General features: G+C 39.5%; 1 protein-coding gene across 2 annotated transcripts in view; it reads left to right on the top strand.

The window, feature by feature from the left end:
- Positions 1 to 20,005, top strand: part of ASB13 (ankyrin repeat and SOCS box containing 13) — a 66,849-nt gene that overhangs the window by 21,452 nt on the left and 25,392 nt on the right. For both annotated transcript variants that reach the window (XM_031939973.1, XM_023504661.2), the window contains exon 2: positions 14,571 to 14,915. In XM_031939973.1, the coding sequence (XP_031795833.1) occupies positions 14,729 to 14,915 (187 nt within the window). In that variant the 5' untranslated portion in view covers positions 14,571 to 14,728. The remainder of the gene's footprint in view (positions 1 to 14,570; positions 14,916 to 20,005) is intronic.

The raw sequence follows: 20,005 nt of genomic DNA, 5'->3' as shown, positions 1-20,005 counted from the left end.
ATATGTTTTCACATTTGTTATGTTGTAAAAGGTATTCATTTCTTGAGTGGTTTTCTGCTCTCTGGTTTAAGGTGTCAATTTTCCTTGCAAAATCACATTCATGACTACCATTCAAATGAATACCATTCATTTTTCATCATCTCTGACAATCATAACTTTATTATCAATCATATTGGTATTTCCATTTTATATTTCTTGTTTTATTTCCTCCAGATACTCTTCTGTTGGCAGGTCTTTCCCTCCCCTCTATCTATATTTGTAGAGTTATTGAAGCTAAATTATTTCCTTAAGGTATTCAGAATTTTACTTGGTTTGTTCATCAGGAAGGGACTGAATTTTAGTTAAGCTCCATATCTAAATGACGTGTTCAGGTTAATATAGCTAAATTAGGTTCCTCCAACGAGAGTACAGGACTGCTCCAGTACTGGACACTTCCTGAGGGTTACCTTTTGTTACAGGTCTTTGAGACTTCTACCTGTATGGGGTTCGTCCTGGGGGCCCTTCCCGTGCTGGTTCCCTAACTCCCAAGTTTCAGGATCTCTTCAGGCTGGATTTTGTCCAGAATCTCACTCCCAAACTCGAACTCTGGTCATTGATGCTATCTGAACTCTGCTGGATTGATCTAAGGCTAAATTTGGACTAGGTTACAAGGCTATTTAGACTGGGAGTCTCTTTGATTTAAGTTGGGCTTCCCTTGATTTACTGACTTCCTTTGCTCCATCCCCAATTCCTCAGTCTGCTTTCTCTCACTGAACTGATAACCTGTTGGGGGTTGGGGGAAAGTTTGGGCTGGATGCTAGGGCTGTTTGGCTCAAGCCTAGAGTGCTGCAGGGGAATCTTCCCTGGATGCCCCAAAGTCTGTGCATCTGGCAATCTTACAGGCCACAAGGTCACACCTGGATATTGCCCATTTCAGGCAGGAAGAAGTAGAATTCTCTGAAAGGCTCCAGGACCCCCATGTACTTACCCTTGACCTGCCTGAGCTTATATAGACAAGGATCTCTATAGAATTCTGTGTCACTGTAGTCCCAAGGTTGGGTGATAGAATCTGAAGGTTATTTTTATCTTTATGTATAGTTATATCTAAGTTTCAGTGGAGTGTTTTTCGAACCTGGGACACTGAGAGTGCTGATAGCCATTTTTCCATAATCCCCTCATTTCCTCTTACACTAAACTATGTGGACAGCTCTTCCCAACTCTGATGCAAATTTGATGCAGTCTCCAATACCAGTGACTAATCAGGAGCTTCTGAAGTTCTTTTAAAATTTTTGAGGGATATAAAAACATACCATTTATCATTTATCAAGTGAATTCAGAACAAATAAAAACAAACCAGAAGTTTCTTTCTTGCTCTCAAAGCAAAACATACAAATACAAAGTGAATAAACAAGGAAATTATATCATCCTAAAAGGAACAAAAGAAAATGAAACAGCATTAATAAACTTATGTTTCAAATGTCCTAGGATCCAGATTAATAAAGGAAACATCTGAGCTTCAAAAAGACATAGACAGTAGCTCCAAATGTAAGATGAAGATAAAAATTTACCTATGTACATCAGAAGTTCATTGTGGGAAAAGGGACTTTGAAAAGATGTTTTTGGCAAGTGGTGGTCATGTGACTTATTCTCTTCTATCAAGAAGAAGCCTATCTGGCTATTATCAGATATTTCCCAGACGATCCTGTTTGTATAGAGTGGCTGTAAGGATTGAACTCTTTTGTCTATCTCTCAACTCTCTGTGCATCTTTAGACAACCTCTGAGATATTGATTAGTGCGTTTTTAGATTGGTCTGGAACCTGGTCTGCTAGGTATATGCCATTTGGCTCCTTGATCCTCCCTCTGAGTTCTTAGCTTGACTTCTCTGAGAAACCCCAAGGCTGTATTTCCCCTATAAAAAGACTTGCTTATGATGATCATCTTTGCTAAGAACTTGTCTTTCATATGCTCTCCCATTCTATTTCATACATACCATTTCTGGTGTCTGTTGTATCCCTTCATTTTGTCTCTAACTTATTCCCCTAAATAAATCTACCTTTTGCCAAAGAGAATGTCTTGTGAATTTGTTACGTGTTTATTCTGAACTATTAATTGCTACCCCAACCTCAATTCACATTGGTCATGCACTTTTAAGGCATATTGATAATTATTTTATGATAGCTAGCATTAAGGGTCACAAGTGTTTCCTATTTGATGTGACCCTTATTACAATCTTGGTAGGTGCTATTATAATTCCCATTTTATATGAGGAACCTGAGATCACATAGCTATGAAGTGTCTAAGTCAAGATTCAAACTCAAGGCCTCCTGATATGTTTAGTGCTCTATGTTCTGTGCCATTGATGTGACTTCCTCTTTTCCCCTGCCAGAAAGAACCCAATTTGACTATTATAAAATACTACATTAGTTCTTTCCAATATTAAGGACACAAAAATCCTACTTGATAGCAGAAAGAAATGGGGATGTGCGTTTTACTCCCCTATTTTTAGGTCTATCACTCACTATCCAATGAGTAAAGGGATACAATATGCATGGGGTATATTTTGGGGTTTTGCTGTGACACCCCTGCTTTAGATGAGGAATAGGGAAAAATATTGGAAACTTACCTTTTGTCAAGAAGAAGGCCAAAGGTTTCAAGCACCAAAATGAGGTTAGGTAGCAATTACTGGTTCAAAATAAACATGTGACAAATTCACAAAGGCCATTCTCTTTGGCGAAAGATAGATTTATTCGGGGAAATAGTTTATAGACACTTTAAAAGGAAATACTAGACACCAAGAATGGTAAATATAAAATACTGTGGGAGAGCATATGAAAGGCAAGTTCTCTAGGAGAACTCACAATTAGAAGAAAGAAAATACTCTGTGAAATAAGAATAAGCCATTGACTGGCAGGATAAATCCATAGAGGAGTTTAGCTCCTCTTTAACCAGAGTTAGTCAGAGTAAGGAGAAAAATGTCATTAGAGGGAAGGAACTATGAGGAGGGAGAGAGTAATGTCAGAATGAACTATTCTGAAAAATATTTAGTAAAGCTCTTCATCATAAGCAGATCTTTTTTTATAGGGGAAATACAGCCTTAGGGTTTCTCAGGGAAGTAAAACTAAAAGTTCAGAGGGAGGATCAAAGAGCCAGATGGAATGTACCTGGCAGACCAGGTCCCAGACCAGTCTAAAAATATGCTAATATCTCAAAGGTTGTCTAAAGATGCACAGAGGGTTGAAGGAAAGACAAGTTTTATCTTCACAAACATTCTATACAAACAGGATAGTCTGGGAATTAGTTATATCTGATAATAGCCAGATGGACTTATTGACAGGGAAGAGAGTAAGTCGCATTAGATGTATTACCATTGCTGTTTAAAAAAAACAAATTAATATTAAATGAGTAACCACTGACATGACTAGATAAAGTGCAGGGGTTTATACTCAGGAAGACCTGAGTTCAAATTTGATTTCTGATATTTCCCTAGCTTTGGAATCCTAGGCAAGTTATTTTATTTCTGTCTGACTTAGTTCTCTCTCCTCTAAAATGGAGATAATGTCACCAAAGACTCTAAAAAAAGACACCAAAGACACCAAAAACGAGATAATAACTGTTAAGAGCTTAGTATAATTGATTGGCTCATAGTAACATGCTTAACAAACACTTGTTTCATTTATTCAATTATTCCTTCCTCGGCCTCCTGGAGAGGCATAAAATACAGTTTTACCACCAGCAAATTCACATTAAATAATCTTAGAGCCTTTAGTGCTGCTGGACAGTCTTCTTTTCTACCTTAACTGACACCTTATCTCATCCCCTACAGGTACTTTTCCAAATGTTTTGAGAATATCACCGTTGGGCCTAGAGGATATAGATTTAAACCCCAGCTCTGTCATTTAATATTTTGGGCAAAGCAATTGACCTCCCTAGACCTCAATGCCTCTTCTATAAAATAAGAGGGATGGACAAATTGACCTCTAAAGCCTCTTACAATTCAAAATTTATTATCTTGTCACCAACTTTACCTGTACAGATTAAATTTATAGCATGATCTAGCCTCCTGCTTTACCCAAAATTGTGTGTCTATCTAACACAAATGATCTTCAATCCTTGCACATTCTCAGCCTCTATAGCTTTCTCTATTGAAGTGGCTGATGGAGACACCAGGTGATGGTAGGTACCAAAAATTGGGGTTTGATCATGTGAAGAACTCACAATGGCCATTCTCTTTGGCAGAAGGCAGGTTTATTTAGGGAAGAAGTTACAGACAAAATGGATGCAATAAGATACCAGGATGGTAAATATAAAACAGAGTTGGGAGAGCATAGAAATGGGTTTTAATAAGAGAAAGGGCAAATTTCCTAGTGGAACTTGCTATTTACTAAGAAAAAGGAAATACCCCATGAGGTTGGGGCCCTTAGTTGACAGGCTCAGTCCTGAACTTAGCATCCCAAATGAGTTAGCTAGCTGTAAGGAGAAGTGAGGTCAGAAAAGACATCAAAGTCATGGTAGAGTTAGGAGAAACCATGTGGCATGGGGGAAAGATACCATGAAGAGGGGGACTGATCCAGAGCAAGTTGGTGAGTATGGCATGGGCATAAGTGGATTTTATAGAGAAAATTTAGTCTCAGGGATATGACTGGGATTGTTTTTTTGTTTGTTTTGTGTTTTCCTGAGGCAATTAAGATTAAGTGACTTGCCCAGGGTCACATAGCCAGGAAGTGTTAAGTGTCTGAGACTAGATTAGAACTCAGGTTCTCCTGACTTCAGTGTTGGTGCCCTATCCACTGCACCACCCAGCTGCCCCAGTGACTGGGATTTCTGACAGAATATGGCAAGGTGCGGCTGCCTAAGAACCCTAACAGAAGGTAGGCCTCAGGAGTTTGACATATCTTAGATTTCTGACTGGAGGAGTTCCCCAGAGGGTAGAACCATGAAGTGAAGCTGATCTCTATCAGTGCCTCAGGGATCAATTTTTCAGTTTCTCTCTGCCCAACATACCCACCTATGTGATGACCTCGTTAGCACCCTGGCTACTTTAGAATCAGCTGGAGTCAGGATATGCAAAAGTCCTTAGCCTTTATTCTTGGTCTTTAGAGGTAGGATTGAATTGGATGGAAGCAGAATCTCCTCAACCTTCATCTCCCGCCCGGAGTGCCCTGGCTAGTCTTACTCTACCCCCTAGTCCTTCCTACAATTCTCTGTATACACCAATTATTGAGCCAGCACAGGATAGTGGAAAGGGCCATTTTCCAAGTATATGCTTATAGAGTATTGTCCAATCAGTAATTAGTCTTAAGTGCTCAATTGTCTGGACTTCAGTGCATGAACTCAAGAGTTTCAGCCCTCTACATCTCCTGCTTTCTTTTGTTTTAGAACACAGATGGTCACACCATCCTTGACTTCTCAGGGAGGTGAGAGCCCCCAAAAGGAGGTAATCACGCTCCCCCTCCCCCACCCCCCACCCCCCGACTTCTCAGAAAGGGAAGTGAAAGCACTAAAAAGGAGATGATTATGCCATCCCTGACACCTCAGGAAGGGAGATGAAAAGCACCAAAAGGAAGTGGGGATTGCTAGCTGGTTTCTGGGCTGAAGGGTCTTATTAGAAATAGGTATGCACAAATCCATCAACATGGGAGGTATTACACAAGCACATAGCAATAACGCACAGGCTATTAGTGATGACTCTCTCCACAAACAGTGAAGGCTCAATGTGGTGTGACAAACATGAATTGTACGTGCAAGTAGTGATATAACAAACAATATGAATCAACATGTGTTATAAAAGATTTCCATGAAAAAAGATGTCCTAGAAGAAGGGTATATAAACAGTCACACACATGCTTTCTTCAGCAGCCAAGAGATAGTCCAAAACCAATCTATTGTCTATTGGTTCATGTGTCAGGGAATCCAATGATCCCTGCAAGTTTTGGAAGTCATGCAACAGTCTTTTTATGTGTTAGGGAATCCAATGATTCCAGCAGATTTTGAAGTCCTGCAACAGTCTTATTTCTCAGAAAATCCAATGATTCCTGAGGGCTTTCAAGTCCTACAACAGTTTTATGTCTCAAAGAATCCAATGATTCCTGAGGGTTTTCAAGTCCTACAACAATCTTATGTCTCAGAGAATCCAGTGATTCTTGAGGGTTTTGAAGTCCTACAATAATCTTATCATGTCTCAGAGAATCCAATGATTCCTGAGGGTTTTGAGGTCCAACAATTTTTCATGTCCATGAGTCAAATGCCATAACCGCCATGCTCATTCAGTGGTGGGCATAGTCAGCAACGGAACCACCTGATGTTTCTTGGGTCTTCTCCTCCGTCTCAAAGGTCTGCTCTGTCTCTCTCCAGTGGACAAGGCGAATACGGCTCATTGGCACCCATCTGATTCCTTCTCCATCTGTAGAGATACAAGCAAACCCTGTCCCCCAAGCAGTTAACCTATCTGGTCCCTTCCATTCACCATATTCTGGGTGGGTCCACATCACCTGGCAATTATCTAAAAATAGTGGAGCTGCTCGCACTGGACGCTACCCTTCCAGTGGGTTATAAAATCTGCTAAAGCCAGTGCATTTTTGTCAAAAATCAAGAAGTTAATAGTATAAAGAGCTAGATTTAGAAGTTCTCTAGGATTACATGTGGCTCCCCCTTTGTTTTTAGAGGAGTGTCTTAATGTTTCTGTTTCTCCTCTCTACTATTGCCTGTCCTTGAGGATTAAAGGGTATGCCAGTGTTGTGTAAAATCTTATACTGTGCACAAAAGTGTGCAAAATGTTTAGAAGAATATGCAGGTCCATTGTCTGTTTTATTGATTATGGCACACCCATAATTGCAAATGCTTGTATAAGGAATTCAGTGACCACTTGGGCTGTCTCTTTTGCTGTTGGTATTGCAAAAGTGAATCCTGAAAAAGTATCTACCACAACATGGATAAAAGACAGATGAACAAAAGATTTATAATGGGTCATATCCATTTGCCAAATTTCATTAGGTCTCAAACCATGAGGGATTTTCCCTGGAGGCAGTGTAGGAGCGTGGAAAGGAAGGCAAGCTGTACAGACTTTTATTATGTCCTTACTTCCTCTCTCGTTATTCCAAATTGTACTGTAAAGCTTGAGCAGCCTGATGATATTTAAAATGAGATTCTTGGGCTTCCTGAAATAAAGGAGTATTGGCCAACATAGTTAAAAGGCTATCTGCCTTTGAATTACCATCAAAAATAGGACCTGGAAGTCCACTATGAGAATGGACATGCAAGATATAAATTTTACTTGGATGCTTTCTCACTTGCTCTTGAAGTTCCTTAAAGAGCTGATATATATTACAAGCTACAAATTTTATTTGGGCTGTGGCAATTCTTTGTGCCACACCTACTGAATAGGTTGAATCAGATATTATATTTATGTCTCCTGGATAATAAGAGCTAGAATGATTGCATACAATTCATTCTGTTGACTGTCAGAGTTCTGACTACTCTCTTTATAGCTAAATCATGAGAGTATACAGAGCAAATATATGTTTGGATGCATCTGTAAAGATAGTTGGTCCTTTAAGAGGAACTTTAGAAACCTTTTTTTCAAGAATCCATGGCCAATTATGTAATAGTCTGGTTATCTTTAATTGAGACCCATGTCTCCATTAAAATTCGGAGCCATGGCTAATAAAATTTGCCACTCTGGGGGTTTCACAGCATACATTAATTTGTGCATTAATATAAAAGGTATATATCTTGTCAGGTCTTATCCCAGATAATTGTACTGCTTGCTTAATGGCCTTTAATAAAATTCTAGCCACAAGCACTGGGTAAGGAGTAAAGCTTTGTTCTGGTTGTGCTGGGAGGTTCACCCACTCTATCACACTGTCTCCTTGGTGAAGGACTGCTGTGGGTGTCTCTTGTGTAGCAAAAAACTGATATTTCCAAGGGTTTTTGAGTGACTCTTTCAACCACATTGGATAAAGCCAGTTCCACTTTTCTCAAAGCCTCTTGAGCTTCTTTTGTAAGCTGGCATGGGTCTTTTCCTAAGGGAAGGCACTGTCTTCCCTTACAATGTCATATAATGGTTGTAATTGAGAGGTAGTCAAGCTTAACACTAGTCTCATCCATTGGATATCTCCTATCAATTTCTGAAAGTCATTTAAGGTGTTTAACTTCTCTGTTCTTAAGAAAAGTTTTTGTACTGTAAGCACCTTAGGGTATAGTTCATATCCTAAATATTGAAAAGGAGTATGTCTTTGAATTTTTCCTGGAGCTATGTACAATTTGTAGTTCCTTAGTGTTTTCATGGTCTTTTGTAGACATGCTTCTAATATTTGTTCCTTAGTTGCACATCCCAATATATCATCCATGTAATGTAATAACATAACTTTTGGAAATGCTTTTCTTACTGGAGTAAGAGCAGCAGCAACATACATTTGACACATAATAGGGCTGTTTTTCATTCCCTGTGGCAAAACTGTCCATTCATATCTTTTATAAGGCTCAGCTAAGTTAACGCTGGGCACTGAAAAGGCAAATCTTTTCATATCCTCCTTATCTAGAGGGATAGAATAGAAACAATCCTTAATGTCTACAACCCAAAGAGGCCATTCTCTAGGCAATTGAGTAGGAGATGGAAGCCCAGGCTGAAGAGTTCCCATAGTTTCCATCTGTTCATTTGCCTTTCTTAAATCAGTCAACATTCTCCATTTTCCAGATTTCTTTCTTAACAACAAATCCTGGGGAATTCCAAGGACTTAGAGAAGGTTGTAAGTGTCCTTGGTCAAGTTGTTCCTGTACTATATCTAATTAGGCCTGAATTTTATAGCTACCTAAGGGCCACTGTTCTATCCACACTGGTGTATCAGTTTTCCATTGCATAGGAACAGGTGAAAGTGTTGGCAGGCCTTCAACAGCAGCCCTGCCTAAAAACTGAAGTACTCATTTTTAATCCTAATTGTTGTAAAATGTCTCTTCCCCACAGATTGATAGGGATTTTTTCAACTATAAAAGGAATAAAAACTCCTATTTCACCTTCAAATATCCATCTCAAAGGGGTAGCACTAACTTCAGCTGCTATTGAAACTCCTATGCCAGACATGTTGTTGTCTACCTTAATCTTTGGCCAGTGACGGGCTAGTTGGCACCTCTAATGACTGTACAATCTGTACCAGTGTTTACCAATCCTTCTAATGGTATGCCATTTATATAGATAGTGAGCATAGGTTGGTCAGCTGTCACAGCTGCTGTCCAGTATATTCCTGCATTTTGTTGCTTGGAGTCAGAATCTGGGTGACTATCATCAGATTGCTTATTAGCAGTCTATATCAGTATACCTGATGCTGCTACTTCTCCTGGTTGATAAGTCACACATTGTCTACCTGTATTAGTGACTGGGATATTATCTACACATTCCCCAGTTTCCCATATCAGTATATGGATGGACACTGTTTTGTATGTACTCTCAGGAGGTGAAATGGCCAAGCCTACTGTGCCTGGAGGCAAAGGATCCATAGGCTGGAGAGGAACAGATTCCAGGGGGTATCTCAGTTGTGTCAGCTGCATACAACTCTATTCTCCCCAGTTGTAATCCCTTTCTCCCATCAGATTGCTTCCTGGCTGGTTGATTGTGTAATCCCCTTCTCCCATCAGATGGCTTCTTGGCTGATTGGTCATGTTTGAGTACTGGACTTCTAGGCATTCTCTGGGTGTAGCATTGGCTGCCATCATGCTCCAAGTATTTTTTGCCTTGGGACCTGGAGATGGGCCCCTCATCCTGTTTCCCTGAATCAGTCTACATTCTGATGCCCAGTGGAAGCCTCTGTTGCATTTTGGACATGGGGTATTGTGTTCTCCCACCCTGTTTTCTCACTCTGTCTCTATGCCAATATTGAGCTTTCAGATGCCCTACTTTACCACATTGAAAGCATTGACGAGTCTCTCTGGAAGTCCCTTGCCAAAAGGGACCCTGTCCTCCCATATTCAGATCTTGGGAAGTTTGCATCATAGCCTGGCTATAAAAGGCATTTGTGCCCCCTGTGGCACAGCATCTTATGATCTCTTCTCTAAAGGACATCCTTGCGTAGTCCTAGTATAATTCTTCTACAAACTTCATTAGCATTTCCTTTAGCAACTTGCCTTATCATAATATCTGTTACTGCATTTTCACCATTAGTTCATACAACAGCTGTCTGGAGATGTCCCACAAAAACAGCAAAGGGTTCATTTGGCCTTTGTTCTATTTTCATGAAGGCCTCTCCTCTGTCCTGTTTACCTAAGATAAAACCCCATGCTTTGATAGCAGCAGTAGCAATTTGCTCATATGCTGCTATGGGGTAATTAATCTGTACTGAAATTTCTGCATAGGAATCTACCCCTGTTAGTTGGTCACAGGTGATTGGAGGATTAATTCTACTATGACTATTTTGTTGGGCTTGTATCCTACAGAGCTCACGATATTCAGAAAGCCACAACAAGTTTTGTCCAGGTTCTAAGCATGTCCTTGCTATAGATTTCCAGTCACTAGGGGTTAAGACTTCATAAGCCAAATTCTGTAATAACATCTTAACATAAGCTGATGTAGCCCCATGAAGAGTGCAAGCCTTTTTCAGATCTTAGAGGATTTCTAGATCAAAAGGAGTGTATCTTTTACTTTCTTGACCCAAAGAGTTAAACTGTTGAATCACAGGATACATTTCCAGTTTCAAATCACCTAAATTCTGCCCTTCTTCTGTGGCTTTTAAGTACTGCCTTTTGAAATATTGTCATAGGAGGGGGTGATTGCTGGGGGGGGAGGTGCTGGTGGTGACACTGCCCCTCCCACTACCCCTCCTCCGCCCTCCATCCCAGAATGTGAAATTGATGGGCGTGTGTCAAGAAGCAGTTCTGGTTTAGACAGGTTGAAGCTGCCTTGTGAGAGGAGAATCACCACGGCCCTTCATGCTTACTTAACTACTCATACCCTCCAGTGATATTACTTTTAATCTGTTCTTTGTCCTCCTCTTTTTCCTCACACTTCCTCATCTGGCTGTTCTGAAAATTTTTTCTTTTTTCTATAACTTGCAGCATTCTTTAAGGCCAATTGTATCATGTTGTATATATAGAATGTTTCCTTGGAAATTGAATGAGGACCTTTATCATTGTAATATTCACATAGTTGATCTCCTATCAGCTTCCAATTATCTAGCCCTATCTCTTCTAAGAACCAAGGGGACGTGGGTTCTAATGTACCCAAAAGTCTAGCAATCTGCAACCAAGTTACAATTAAGCCTTGTCCCTTGATCAACTTTCTATAGCGTCCCCTTGGGGCGGGGGGAGGAGCTAGGGCTGGGGGAGAATCTTTTCCCAATATCTGCCCCATTTCAGCTAGAAAAGGTTACTAGTTTACCCCTTAACAAAATAAGTTCCCTGTTTGTCTATTAAAATACTCACCCTATTTCCTGGTCACCAGGGACTTCTTCAGTGAAATTAGGGTCCTTGGTCCCACACTGAGCACCAAATGTGATGACTGTGTTAGCACCCTGGATACTTTAGAATCAGCTGAAGTCAGGATAAGCAAAAGTCCTTAGTCTTTATTTAGTGGTAAAAGTGAATTGGATGGAAGCAAAATCTCCACAACCTTCCTTCTTTGTCTCCTGCCCAGCGTGCCCTGACTAGTCTTACTCTACCCCCTAGTCCCTCCTACAATTCTCAGTATATATCAATTATAGAACCAGCACAGGATAGTGGGAAGGGCCATTTTCCAAGTATATGCTAATAGAGTATTGTCCAATCGGTAATTAGCCTTAAGTACTCAGTTGTCCAACTTCAGTGCATGAACTCGAGAGTTTCAGCCCTCTACACCCACCATTCAGGACCTTATCATTACTATTTCTTAACTATTTCTATTCTTCCATTCATAGAAAAAGTAATACTTCTTCAGCTCACAAAAATCAAGATCCTCTGATTCTATTTTCTATAGCCTTCTGTAGGTTTTTAGTCCAACCAGTCAATCAAGTCAGTCAACAAGTATTAAGTATCTACTATGTGCCAATCAATGTGCTAAGTGCAGAGGAGTAAGAAAAAAAAAAGAGGTAAAAAAAAACAGTTCACAGTCTAATGGGGGAGACATGAAAAATATAACTATGTACATATTATATATACATATATATTTATATACCTTTGCCACCATAAAAAGAGCTGAACTTTTTTTTTTTTTTTTGTAATATAGGTTCTTTTTCTTTGATATCTTGGGATAAAGACCCAGTAATAGTATTGGTGGGTCAAAGGATATGCACAATTCCAGAGGTCCTCAAACCTGGCCTGCAGGCCAGATGCGGAAGCTGAGGACAATTATCCCCCTCACCCAGGGGTATGAAGTTTCTTTATTTAAAGGCCCACAAAACAAAGTTTTTGTTTTTACTATAGTCTGGCCCTCCAACAGTCTGAGGGACAGTGAACTGGCCCCCTATTTAAAAAGTTTGAGGACCCCTAGTATAGGCCTTAGGTCTTAGTTCCAAATTGTTTTCAGAGTGTTTTTCAATCCATCAATCAGTGAGCATTTACCTATTATATGTCAGGTACTCTGTAAGCATTGTAGATACAAATACAAAGAAAGAACACTTATTCTCAAGGGGTTTACATTCTATCAGGGAAAATAACATGAACATAGATGTGTAATGCTACATAATCCAAATGTTAAAGGGTCCCCTGCTTTTTGTCTTTTTGAGTTGCCATATTTTCCAGAAACACTGGTAGGCAGAAGGCCCTGTGTCAAGGATGAAGCTTCCTGTCCTGAACTGACATAATGTATTGTTTGCACCCTAAGCCGGAAGCTCCTGTGTGTCCTTGGGAGTCCTTAGAAGACCATGCACCAGTCAGTCTGCACTGGGCTTAGAAACTGCTTGTGCAGCTAGGACCCTGTTGATAACCAGACCATCATATCTTCATGGTTTAGCAATTCCTAAGGGGGAAAGATTTTTGCCATCGCCTGTTCTTCCCTTTAGAAGAGGTTTTTATCTTTTCCCCATTTTTACTGCATCTTTCCCCCACTATGCCATGCCCCTTTAGATTGAGATTTTTGTTTCTACCTTCTTCCTTTGCTGTATTGTTAAAAATATGCAAACTTCTGTATGGATTGTGAACTAAGTTCCCTATACATGTTCATTTCTCTTGTAATAAACCTAGTTTTCAAGTAGTTTCATGAAGTTGTGATTGCTTGCTGATACTACTAAAGGGTTCTTTTTAGTACTGGAACTATGCACATGGACTGAGTTTAGTTCTTGGGGGAACCTAGTTCCATAGAGCAGATAGACTATTTTTTCTTAAACTCTCTGAATCTTTGTGCCCTATTCTGGAACCTTCAAGAGAATCCTTAAAAACTTAAATCCTTAGTCCTTAAGAAAATTTAAAACTTAAACTTTAGCTCATATACAAGTCTCTGAGAAGTGAAGATCAGAAAAATGTTCAATATATCACATAAGTCAAGTATAGGAAAACTATTTCCTTCATAGGAAAAAAAAAAAGCTTAATACAAGGGATTTAAGAACACACATTTACAAAATCTTAACTAAGCAGCAGTGATTTATAAGTTACTATTAGGTTGGAACTTAAACAGTAAAATATGATGGAATTTGAGAGTACTGCTGAAACAACTTTTCACATTTCGCTCCATTCTGAATTGTTTCTGAACTCTAAAATAATAAGTTATCTTCAGACAAGTAGAGCCAGTACTCATGGCTTTTCTTACTGTCCAGGATCATCTTCTTGAAAATTTCTCCTCCTGCTTTTAGTCAGTTCTAACTAAGGGGACCAGAAGCTCTAGATTTCTTGAACTCATGATAATTAAGTCCATCTCTGGATCAGTATTTAAACATCTATGCCCAGGGAAGAAACACCAAACAGAAGCAGCAGTCACAGACTCCCAGGTTGAGGTTTACCTAAACTAAACACATCCTTTAGGGTGTTATATAAGCTGGAGCCTACATATCACATTTCCATCGACAATGCTTCAAACACTTGAAGATGCTTATTGTATCTCCTCTTAGCTTTTTCTTCTTAGGGCTAAACTTTATAGAGCAAGTATTGAAAGTGGACAGCCTTCTGTGTCTTATAAGGAGAAATCTTTACACAGGGCCATGATTATCCTGCTATGGATGAATTCCAGTTAATGTTTCTTCTAAACTGTAGTGCCTCAAACAGCACCATATTTCCTTTGTGAAGAGAAACAGATTCTTTACAGCAACTCATTGCAATGTAAGTGATGAATAAATGATTCTTGAATACCGAATTAAGGAAGTCAAAGTCCTCCACTAAAAATTGCAGGAGTTTTCAAAATGCTATAAAAATTTAAAGATATGTCGTGTGTGTGTGTATATATATATATATATACATATATATATATATATATATACAAAATATATATATATGTGTGTGTATATATACATATATATAAGTATACATGTATTTGTATGTGTGTGCGCGCACGCACATATATACACACACACACACTCACACATATACAGCCATTTTTCCATCAATGCAAACCTTGCCCTCTTTTTCCTAGGGAGATTACGCTTGGCAGGTGTAGACATTCTCGGAGGACATACATTGATACTCCCTTTTTTATTTCAAACAGCAAAACATCAAAAGCCGACGTCGGACCCAGCCGCTAGAAGGCAGTGGCTCACCCGCGTGTGCCGCTTCCATCAACACTCCGGTTAAAATGGAAGGGCACTCGCCCAGCGTGGGAAAACTACAAGTCCCAGCGGGCACCAGGAGCGACCTTTACCCGAGATGCGCCCCAGATTCGGCGTTCGGCTACAGGCACGCGATCGGCCCCGCAGCGCTGCCGGCACGGTCATCCTCACGTCCCCCCTCCCGTGCCAGGTGCTCGGCTCTGGGGAAGGGAAAACAGTCAGGGTAGGAGACGCGGCGGACAAGATGGAACTGCGGAATGCCGACGGCTCCTTGGGAGAAATTGGTGAGGGCGCCGCGGGTATGGAGAGGGGCCGGGAGGGAAGCCGGGCGAACTCCGCGGGGCTGGGCTCGCCCGGGCTCCCTCACCTGGACCGAGACGTGCTCAGGCACGACGGGAAGCCTGCGCTCCCCGCGGCCAAACTTTGCTTCCAGTTCGTTATCCCAAGGAATTGTGGTCCCCGGGAGCTGTTAACGTCCGCGTACGCTGGTAACCGCATCGCAGCGGGGCTCCGGAGGCGGCGGGGCGGGAGGGAAGCCGGCAGCGCAGCGGGGTTGGCAAAGTAGGGATCCTCGGAGGATGCTCAACGAGCTCTTACTACTCCGTACGTGTAGGCCACGCTATGGTCCTGAAATGGGGTTTCTCAGCCTCAGTTTTCTCATCTGTTGAATGGAAATTAACCTCACGGGACTGTTTGGGGACCTAATGAATTCGTATCGTAAAGTGATTCTCCAAGCTTAAAAGCACCGTGTAAATGCTAGTGGTTATTTTGATTCATTTGGCATTGGGCTTTGTCTTTCCCAGATGCCTTACACTTAAATTCTTTTTGAATTCACTTGCATTATGACATAATATTGAATTATCTTTTGCCATGTGAAAAATATTTGTTGGATCGCCAAATCATTTTAGACTGTCACCTCTCTGGAGAAAGGAATGGTATTCCTTCTTTAAGAAGGAGGCATGGTGTAGTCGAAGAACTGAAAATCGGAAGAACTGGGTTTGGATCGTATTAACATTGCTGGATCAAATGTCGTTTAGCTAAACCCCTTAAAGAGTAGTCTCCTGATCTGTAAAATTGAAATGTAATGCTTGACATCGCTCACCTCAGTGGGCTCTTGTGAGGAAACGGCTTTATGAATCATAACTATAGAAATATGACTTACTATTTAATAACCTGTTTATGTTTGATACTCGTCTAAACAACTTAACATTGTAAACTATCTGAGAAAGTATTTTCATACAGGGAGAAATGAATGGATGTTTATAATACATAATTAAAAAATTAAATGTTTATCTTCACATGCAGTTATAATTTTATTACTTTCACTTTTTCTCACTAAAGGAGCAGATGAGAATTTTCTGAACTTATGAGGTGTAATGTTCACTTTATTTTTCTTGAGTTTTATGCTTTCCCATTGTTATTTCTTGATGCATCTATTCTCCCCCAAATGCTGCAGTGCTCAACTAAAACACTCAAACTCAGTCATGCTGATAAGTATATTTAACTCGGAAAACAATATAGAACAATTTTTATGCACATTACCTATGAATAAACAACATATGGGAAATTTGGAGTAATATTTCTAGTACAAAAGGAATCACTGCCAAGTCAACTAGCACTTAAAGTAAGCCAGCAGGTTTTATCAACAAGTGCCTATTATGTGTCAGGTACTTTGCTTAAGCCTTGGGAACACAAAGATAGACAAAAATCTGTACCAACTCCCAAGAAGTTCCATAGTCCAATGGAAGAGACAACAGCAAGATATATTCAGGATAAATTGAAGATAGTGTCATAGAGAAAACACTAAGATTAAGTGGATTGGGAAAAGCTTTTTGCAGAGATTGGGACTTTAGCTAAGACTTAAAAAGCAAGCCAGGGAAGCCAGGATGCTTGGAGCCAAGAGGTTGAGTGTCTTTGTTCAAGAAACAAATCAGGAGACCTGTGTCTCTGGATCATAGAGTCTATAAGAAAACTAGAAAGAGAGGAGGGGAGGAGGTTATAAAAGATTTAAAAACTAAATAGAACTTTATCTTAGGCCCTGGGGTTGATACAGAGCTAATTGAGTTTATTAATTAGGAGATGAAATGATTGGACCTGTCCCTTATTAGGAAGATCATTCTGATAGCTGAGTGGAGGATAGACTGGATTGAGGAGAGATGTAAGGTGGGGGGAGTCGCTGGTAGCCTCTTGAAATAGTCCAAGTGTGGGTGATGAGGACCCTCATCAGGTGGTGACTGTCAGAGCAGAGCATAGGTAGAGTCCATGAGACTGGGAAGGTAGATTTGGTAGAAGTTGTCAGTTGGATATGGGAGGTGAGAGAGAGAGAGAAGATGACTCCTGACTCTAGATTGTAAGCATGGATGCCTGGGAGGAGAAGAATATCCTTGACAATAATATGGAAATTAAGAAGAGGGGAAAGTTTGGAGGGAAAAGATATTGAGTTCAGTTTTGGACAAGTTGAGGAATATTCACTTATGTTATGAAATCTTCAAATTGTGTGGGCTGCATTAGTCTTCTAAGTTGTTTTAAGTGCTTCAGTGTGTCTGCTACATCCTGTGACCACTTAAGGAAAAATATTTCCTATCCATATAGTCTATGACAAAGATAAGACAATGACATTCCTATAGTTTAGCCTTGTCAGCAAGGAAATAAATGAAATAAATGTTCTTTTCTTGATATTTTGATGTAGAAAGAATCACATTAATTTGGATTCTCTCTCTACCAGTGCATAACACAAACCCATCCATAACTTTTTAGCATTTGGCATTCTGGTCTCATTTTCCTATAAATTGCAGCCTGATGGAGGTTTTCATTTAGATTCCATAGACATGTTTTTAAAAAAATTTAGTCCTAGGTATGTTATTTTATGCATTTAAAATATTCTGTCTGTGCACAGTGATTCATATCTGTAATCCTCTGTTTCTGGGGAGGATGAGGCTGATGGGTTACTTGAGCTCATTTCTCAATTAACAGCAAGGCTAAAGCTGATCAGCTATTTTTGTACTAAGTTTGACACCAGTATAATAGCCAGCATAGGTATAGTTTGTCCAATACTTTACAAATATTATTTCATCCTCACACACCTATGAATGGCTGTTAGTTATACTTCTGGACCTGAATGACAGGGAGATCAAGTCTCTCTCTCTCTCTCTCTCTTTTTTTTTTTAATGTGCTGATTATTTTTTTTTTATTTAATAGCCTTTTATTTACAGGTTATATGCATGGATAACTTTACAGCATTAACAATTGCCAAACCTCTTGTTCCAATTTTTCACCTCTTACCTCCCACCCCCTCCCCTAGATGGCAGAATGACCAGTAGATGTTAAATACATTAAAATATAAATTAGATACACAATAAGTATACATGACCAAAACATTATTTTGCTGTATAAAAAGAATCAGACTCTGAAATATTGTACAATTAGCTTGTGAAGGAAATAAAAAATGCAGGTGGGCATAAATATAGGGATTGGGAATTCAATGTAATGGTTTTTAGTTATCTCCCAAAGTTCTTTATCTGGGCGTAGTTGGTTCAGTTCATTACTGCTCCATTGGAAATGATTTGGTTGATCTCGTTGCTGAGGATGGCCAGGTCCATCAGAACTGGTCATCATATAGTATTGTTGTTGAAGTATATAATGATCTCCTGGTCCTGCTCATTTCAGTCAGCATCAGTTCGTGTAAGTCTCTCCAGGCCTTTCTGAAATCATCCTGTTGGTCATTTCTTACAGAACAGTAATATTCCATAATATTCATATACCACAATTTATTCAGCCATTCTCCAACTGATGGACATCCATTCAGTTTCCAGTTTCTAGGAGATAAAGTCTCCAAAAACAAAGGGATTCCCCTATTAGAAGGGGCCCATACGTTTTACTAGTCCATCAAAGGGATGCTGACACAAAAAAGTTCTTAAACATTTCTATTTATTTTGATGGATTCATGATCTTACCTAGCACAAATTATGTATTTATGATGAGTGACTACAGTTATCTTTGAAGCAGAAAAGATCAACGCACCAGATCTTTATTTAGCACCTATTATGTCTTCTGGAAGCATTTTTATTCTGAACTTAAATACCCCCAAAATATTTCTGTACATAAAGCAGAACCCCAAGAGGATTCTTTATGAACTTCTGACTTTTCATTTCATGCTGATTACATATATGTAAAATATATGTATATATGTTTTATACATATATATTTGTTTTTATAAAATAAGTTCTACCCCTAAGTTTCAAAATTGTCGTCTCTGTCAATACTTCCTTCTGAATTTCCTTCTCTTTCTTTGTGTTTTAAATCATGTTATGTTGGCGTCACTCTCCCCTTTTTTGGTATCACTCTCCCTCTGACTTAACCCTGCTTTAGAGAAAATAAAGACAAAAATAAATCCTTATAATGAATTTGTATAGTCAAGCAAAAGGGATCCTCACAAAAAATTTATGTCTCCAAATCCTGTGTGTGCTACAGCATCTCTCTAACATGAGGTAGGTAACATGTTTTCACGAAAGGTCTTTTAGTAGATTGTTGTTGTTAGGTCTTTAAAAGTTGTTTTTCTTTACAACATTGATGCTCTTGTAAAAAATGTTCTCTAAGTTCTTCTCACTTCACAGTGCATCAGTTCATATTACCCAGGAATCTCTGAAAATGTTTGTTTTAAAATTTCTTATGGGGGGCAGCTAGGTGGTGCAGTGAATAGAGCACCAGTACTGAAGTCAGGAGGACCTGAGTTTATATCTGGTCTCAGACACTTAATACTTCCTAGCTGAGTCCCCCTGGGCAAGTCACTTAACCCCAATTGCCTCAGGGGGGAAAATTCTTATAGTACAACAGTTCTGCATTCTCTTCCTTTGCCACAATTTGTTCAGCAGTTTCTTAGATGTCTGAGAGGCAATCTAGAGTATTCTTACAAAATCTAGTTCTTTACTTTTCTTCTCCCCCTTTATGTTCCCCCTTTTAATCAGAATCAGAAAGTTTGTTTGTGATTGTTACTATTTCCCTTCTGTTTTATCCTACCCTTGTTTCTTTGTGGGTCGGATGTAGTTCCCTATCAAACTCTGTGAGTGTTCAACTCTTTTTTTTGTCCTTTTTAGAAAAGAGTGAGATTTATCAACGTGCACTTATCCCTTTTTCCACATTAAACACTCCAATTATGAGAAAAAAGGTTTCATTCTCTTTTTTCTTCTTTCTACATTCGTTTATTTCTCTTAGCTTTCCCTTCTTTCCCCTCCCTCCAGACTTTCAGAGTAAATAAGTGTAATGACAATTTCAGAGGTCCAAAGATGAAGTGTGCTACCTACTTCCTGACAGAGAATTGATGGGCTAAAGATGCAAGACAAGACTTATTTTTTGGTCTTGGTTAATATGGAATTTG

The sequence above is a fragment of the Sarcophilus harrisii genome, chromosome 5 (assembly GCF_902635505.1).
Source record: "Sarcophilus harrisii chromosome 5, mSarHar1.11, whole genome shotgun sequence".
NCBI classification, from domain to species: Eukaryota; Metazoa; Chordata; class Mammalia; order Dasyuromorphia; family Dasyuridae; genus Sarcophilus; species Sarcophilus harrisii.
This window is presented reverse-complemented; position numbering and strand designations above follow the sequence as displayed.